Below are 6,904 nucleotides of genomic sequence, written 5' to 3'. Positions count from 1 at the left end.
CGAGCCAAGAAGTTCTATTTGAAAAATTTAAAATAGATTTTACATGTTAATTTGGTATTCTTTAGGAAACAAAAAAACCCCTGAAGTTATGGCTTCCTCCCCCACAACTGTATTTCCAAAATGCTTTGGTCAATAAATAGGGCCTCCACTTCTTGGCACTGTTAAGCACAACATGTACATTCAACTATATTAAACATCCCATAGCAAAAGCTTATTTGATATACAGTTAGCAAACTTATAATTAGCTAAACTAAACTAGAGCACAGACTAGTGGTTTTGAAGTATCAATAGGAAGTTATTTGCTACCTGCCAGACTGCAAGCAGGAGAAACCCCAACAACCCAGCAATGGGCATAGGTAGCTCACAACCTGTCATTGTAACAAAAGAACTCAAGAGCCATTTTCATTAATTAATATATTTTCTGCATTATAGTTAACATATGTACTTTCTTCGTGTCATCCTTATTTCGTTAAGTATTGATATTTTGTTATATTCAGACATGAGTACATTTTCAGTCTTTTGCAATAAATATCATAAAATAATAGAGATTCACATAATAAATATTCTTTACAATAAAAAAAGTTTTAACAGACTTTTGTCTTAAAAATAGTTGGGATTCAACTTTGTGTTTTATACATAAAATATACAAAAAAGGACCACAATTTGTGGCTAAGGCAATAAAACAGGGACAGAATAAAATTATAAAGTACAGAGCAGAGCTAAATTCACTAAACTAAAGGATCACAAGAAAGTTTAAGGATTCAAGAACGTTTCGGTGACTCAATGACACCTGAAGGCTGTTTGGATATATGAACGCCACCAGCTTTAATATCAACTGATACTGACAGACTATAAAAACAGGAGTAGGAAGGTGGAGTGAGCGATATCCTTCAACAATTCGACAGCAAAAGAAACAAACGAGTACGTTGCAGCCATAATGTCTCCAATGTGAAGATCTACATAGTGTAGCAAAAACTGAAGTTACATTGAAAATGTAAAAAAAAAAAAAAAAAAAAAAGAGGCAGGGTAATTCTCAGGACTGAGAATGTTCCAAGAGTCAAGACAAAAAGAAGGGAACAAAAAAGAAAGGGGCAAAAAAAAGCAGGCTGCTTATAGACGAGTCAGGCCTTTCATTTGGTAAAGCCTTTATTTTACATCCCTCTCCAGAAAGAACACGCACAAAACTTATTTCACAATCCAGCTCACTCATGAAAGTTATTCTTCCTTGGTACCCAGGGGGTTAAGGAAAAAAAAAAAAAAAAAAAAAAGATTGCTGAGAAGAAAAACATCTTTGGGAAGATATTCACAGAGCAAGAAGCTTCAAGAGCCCAGTGAGCCCTCACTGTCTCTTTCAGGAGTGGTTCAGTTACAAACTCAAAAGACCCTGCCCAAGTGAGCGGCAGATGCAGATCCCAGGTCCACACTTACCAAAGAGCAGCAATGACTATGTAAAACACTCCACACTCTGCCAAGTCAATAGGAAGAGGAGAGCAAAGACGCAAAGGGAAGAACTTGTGTATTTGACGTTGGGGAGACAGAAAGGAAAGCAAAAGAACTGTTCCCCCCCTGCAAATGGGGGAGGAGAAGAAGAAAAAACAAACAAACAAAAAAAAGTAAGGAATAAAAAAAAACAAGGGAAAAAACCCATCAGCTACAACCTGAAAAACTGAAGTCGGAGGAAGTAAATCTCCCCCCAAAAATCATGAAGGCTTGCCCTGACCCCGGGAGGGGCAGCTCTCCAGTTTACAATAGACCGTGTTGGAGTTCTTGCATCGGCAACCCGGACGATTGATGCGGTCGTAACAACCCCGGCAGAGTTTTAGGCATCCTTTTGCAGGAGGGTAGCAGAGCAAGCAAGGCAGGAACAAGGACATCGCTCCCATGCACAGGTACCTAGAACAGCAGTGTGACTGGGAACAAGAGCAGGGATTATCCGCGTAAGAGTCCCCTTCATCGTCGTTGGAACAGTGGTAGAAGACCCCTTTGACCAAACACATGCAGGTGCCGTACTCCACCATGCTCTCCGCAGAGCACAAGCACTGCCGGTTGCAGGCCAGGCATGATGGGAGTGCCCTCGGCGCTGTGCACTCCCCACACTTGCACTTCCCACACTGTTCGCAGATAAATTTGTGCTGCGTCAAGTCCTCTTTCAAAGGACCCTTCAGATCATCTACAATCAGCGACGACTGCTTGGGCTGCGTCCGGATTGTCCGATCCGATCTGTGGCCAGAGCCCGGTCTGGATGGAGGTGACCGCCCCAGTAGTCCTTGCTCCGAGGAAGCGCTGCTGTTGCTCCCAGAGCTTGCCGCGCTCCCTGTGCTGGTCGACCTGCTCAAGACGGGAGCCCTCGTGTTATGCTGGTGTGCCACGTGCCCCACGTGACTGGGTCTGTGTTCGTAATTATTATTCACATTAATTGGTATAATTTCATGAGTCCTTTCATGCTTCTCTTGCCTCGGTGCTGTCCGTGGACCAGATTTTTTCACCACAGATGGACCTTCCGTGTATTCGTTACTGCCCCTGATGGCCTTGATCTGGTCCAGTGACAAGATAGCTGTCGGCTGGCTCTCTCTGTCATAGTCCAACCGTTGCCGGCTGTCCAAGGAGGGCTGCTGAATCACCACTAGTGAACCACCACTGCCATGTTGACTTTGGGGCTCCATCTGTAGTGATCTCTACTTCTGGCATTCAGTGGGAACCTGGCATGCATCTGAAATCCTAAAATCAGAAGATGACAGAAGGTATAAATAAACTTTGTGTGTGTGGGTATATGCGGGCATACACGACATCAAGAGCAAAAGAGGAATAAAGAACGGGATACTTTTTGAAAACAGAAATGATAAGGCAAACCACAGATTGCCCCAGCCACCTGGTACTGATCTCTTTCAGCAGGGGATTACAACAACGCCGAGGATCTGGCCCACGTCCAGTAATGGGGAGAGTCTGGGTATGGCATCATAGATGAGGAATGCAAAGGAGACCCCATGCCATTAAAAAAAAAAAAGAGAGAATAAAAAAAATAATCCAGTATTAACCTGTATGCTTACTTGCCAAGCCATGGAAAGCGCTTCTCACTTGTTACTGAACTCCACATCTGTCTAACTGGCAATAGCAATTCCAAACGCCCCCAAAACTAAGTTGGAAACAGGCAAGAACACCATCAGGTTCCTGTTCTGTACAGCAGAATAAAGAACATGCACAACCCTCACTCTTCTGTCAACGTGTGGCTTCAGAAAGCTCAACAGATTTGCTTCCTACTGCATTTGGAAAGTCTCCTCTTTAAAGTGATGTAGGCGCATCAGAGTCTCGCACTACGCGCTGTCAAGCGGCCAAGACGTTTTCTATCAGAAAGTAACTTAGCACACAAATCTAATATGCCCCTTATAAAACTAAAGCAAGGGTGCAAACAGCCTGTTTTCAAGTATGTTCTGACCACAGGCCAGGGTGTAAAAGAAAAATGGGTAGAAAAGGCCACAATGAACCAGATGTCAAGAGAAAAAGTACCCAAGGATTCCTAAGAATGTGAAGAGCAGATGACAAAAAAGACCCCGACCTCCCTCAAAACACAATCAAAGAGCAAATCCATTTTCACAAGACAGATTAAAAGCTTCTCAACTAAATACAACATCTTCTCATCTCTTCTAAATAAGTGTGATGCGTTTTTATTCCTTGTCATTCTGCCTAGCTATTGACACAAAGATTGTAATGCTGATTGAGGAGACTGAAGTGACAGTTCTGTACCTACACAAAAATTGAGGTATATAAATGCCACATTTATACAGAGAACCAAGAAAATAAACTGCTTTCCTCTACTGACAACTGGGGGAAAAGACCCTTTTCACACACACACACCCCGCCCCGAGATGCCACACATGTTTACCTGAAAGAGGTGAAAGCTAAATGCTATCAAGCATTTCCGAAACTCATCCAATAATCATGGGAAGGAGCCTGTCGTGCCTACCCAGAGCAGAGCCGGCACCGGAGCTGTTCCCCACTCCGGAGAGAAATGCGTAGCGGGATATCTTCGAGGTCCCTTCCAGCCTAAACCATTCTATGAGTCTATGATGGGAGCAGGAGAGGATTCTGCTAACAGGTAGTTAGCATCTTTATCACTCTGACCGCTAACAAACAGGAAAGGGCAGCTTCAGCCAGGACACAAAGTCTTTGTGCTCATCCAGATTTCATTTTATATTTAATGCCACCTGTGTGGGCCTTAGCATCAGCAGCTTAAGAGGAAAAATAAAAGAAAACAAAAACCCCTAATACATTCACTTCTAATTCACCCCACATAACAAGCCGCCTTCTTCACGAGCGCCGAACACAAACCCACAACAGACCGAGGGGAGAATGAATGTGAAAACGGGAAAGATTTACAGCTGTACCAAGCGGGGGCTGAGCTCCCCCGGGGGGATGAAAAATAATATCCCAGGAAAATGCCAAAGACATCCAGTGCCATCTCTGGGGGGAAAGCGCAACATCACCGCGGCACCGCAGACCGACACGACCAGCTGCAGAGAGAGCGGCACACTTGAACAAACCACCGTGCAAATCGAGTTTTAAACTGGTTGTGTGTGCGCGCGCGCGTGGGTGTTGTGTTGTGTCGTGTGTCCCCCCCCAGTCCAGAAAATAAAACACCGTAGAGGAAAAAGGACGACAGACCTCATGTTCCTGCAGCCGGGACGGGCAAAGCTCCTCCACCCTCCCCACACCTCAGCGATTCCCCCCTCCCCCGCCCCCCCCAAACCCGATGGCAAAAGGGACACCCCACACCCCCCCTTCTCTCCCCGCCGGCCCCGGGCAGCCCCGGGCGGGCGGGCGGCGGCGCGGCGCCCGCTGCGCCCCGAGCGTAGCCGCTGAGGGCGAGGAAGGAAGAGGAGAGAGGAAAAAAAAAAAAAAAAAAAAAGGAGAGAGAGGAAAAAAAAAGTTATGAATGAAAACAAGGGCTTTTTTTTTTTTTTTTTTTTTTCATTCTCTCCCCCCGCCCCCCCCTTCTCCCGCTGTTGCAGGGGGAGGGCAGAGAGCGCGGCCGGCGCTGCCTCGGGAGGGCGGACTTCCCGGCATTTAAAGCGCCAGCGCCCGACCACTACAGCTACAGCGCCGGGGATTCCCCCCCCGAATCTCAGCCACCCCCCCCCCCCCCCCCCGCCAGGAAGCGTCTGGGGTTTTATTTTTATTTATTTTTAACCTAATGCTCGTTTTCAGGCGCCCGCGGTCCGCAGCCGGAGGCGCCCCCTCTCTCCACCCGCCCCCCCCCCCCCCCCCATCCTCACGGCACGTCGGGCCGCGGGGTCTGCCAGGTCGCCCCGCTCCTCGCCCAGTGCTCCCCCCCAGTGGGGGGAAGCCATATCCCTTTTGGGTTTTTTTTGTGGAGGGGGGACGGGCGCGGTGCGGCGGAGCCCGCGCACCGCCCGGCAGCGCCCAGCGGCACCTGCTCGCCGCTCCGGGGGGAGGGGGGGGAAGAACCGGGACGAACCCCCCACCACCTTACTGAATTCCACCGAGCCGCAGTAAAAGCAAATCCAGCCGGCCGGAGGGCAGGGTGACGGCGGGGCGGCTTTTTTTTTTTTCCCTGCAGCCCTCGGTGGTGGTGGGGGATTCAGCGGATCGCCTTTCCCTCGACCCCCTCCTCCGCCGGGGGACGAAGCGCTCCCCTGCAGCCGCGGGTCTCTCCGGAGTTACCGGGAGAAAATAAATAAAGGCAGCCCGTTGCTGCGAAGGGGGCGTCTCGGTGGGGACGACGGCGGGGAAGGTCTCCGGGGTGGTGGTGGGGGACGACTGCCGGGTGGTTTATTGCCCTTTTCGGCCGGGCCGGGCTGCACCGCGTGTTCCTCCCCGCCGGTCCCGCCGCAGCGCTGCCGCAACCCCGACACCGCGGGAGGGTGGTTTTTTGTTGGTTTTTTTTTTTTTTTTTGCTTTTACGGCGGTGCGGCGTTGGGCTGTCCCGGCGGGAGCCGTGCGAGGGGGCAGAGCGCGGTGGCCCTGCGGGAGCCCCGCTCGCCGACCGCTGCCATGTGCGTCGCTGTCGCCCGTCCGGGGGCCGGCTGACAGCCCCGGCGGGCGGGCGGGCGGCACGTCGGGGCGAGTGCGGCTGATACGAGAGTTGCCCCGGGCACGCACACACACACCAAAAAAAAAAAAAAAAAAGGGGGGGGGGGGGGGGGGAAGTCTTGCACGAGAAGTGCCTCCTCGGTACTTCCAGAGGCTCCAAGGAGGCTCCAGCACGCAAGCGAGATTCCCCTCCCCGCGTTAGGCAAAACAGACGCAATTACCCAACGGGAAGTTTTATAATTACCAGTGAATTGCGAACGGCTGAGCGCCGCGGGCTCGGGGAAGCCGAGGGCGCCCAGAGCGCCCCGAGAGACCCCGGCTCTCCCGCAGCCGCACCCCCGCACCGGAGCGGACAGAGGCCCGGGGAAACTCGTCCTCATCCCCCGCCCGGCGGCCGCCCCGCAGCCCTTCCCTTCGCCCTCCCCGCCGGCCGCGGGAAGCCCCTCGCCGCCCGCACCTGATCCTTACCTAAGGCCGAGGTGAACGCCTGCTTCCCGAGGCACATTGGCGGCCCCGGCGCGGAGTCCAGCTCGGGCAGTGTCGGCAGCCGCGCCGTCCCGCCGCCCGCTCCGCTCCGCGCCGTGCCGTGCACGTCCCGCCGCCGTCCCGTCCCGTCCCGTCCCGTTTCGTTCTGTTCCGTTCCGGAGTGACTCCAGCCGCGCTCCGCCGCCTTTCAGCGCGCAGCCCCCGCCCGCCGCCGGGCCGCGCCCCCGTGATGTCAATGTGTCACTCCGCGGCCACCCCGAAATCCCGGAGTGGAGTTCCCCGCCCTGCCGGGAGCCGATCCTGCGCGGGGCACGGCCGCCGGCCGCACTCACCGGGGCGGCCCCTCCGCCCGCCCCGACCCCGGGGCGAC

General features: G+C 52.2%; 1 protein-coding gene across 1 annotated transcript; it reads right to left on the bottom strand.

Moving 5' to 3' along the window:
• Window positions 1-1,026: 1,026 nt before the first annotated feature.
• On the bottom strand, window positions 1,027-6,686 carry SPRY1 (sprouty RTK signaling antagonist 1). Its single transcript, XM_082483009.1, has 2 exons — window positions 6,517-6,686; window positions 1,027-2,718 (listed from the first exon to the last, which is right to left on the bottom strand). The coding sequence occupies exon 2, from the start codon at window positions 2,661-2,663 to the stop codon at window positions 1,701-1,703; it is 963 nt and encodes a 320-aa protein (XP_082339135.1). The 5' UTR covers window positions 2,664-2,718; window positions 6,517-6,686; the 3' UTR covers window positions 1,027-1,700.
• Window positions 6,687-6,904: the final 218 nt, after the last annotated feature.

This window comes from Vanellus vanellus, assembly GCF_965231255.1.
Source record: "Vanellus vanellus genome assembly, chromosome: 4".
NCBI lineage: Eukaryota > Metazoa > Chordata > Aves > Charadriiformes > Charadriidae > Vanellus > Vanellus vanellus.
The sequence above is the reverse complement of the archived record's forward strand: the minus strand, read 5'-3'. Positions and strand labels throughout refer to the sequence as shown.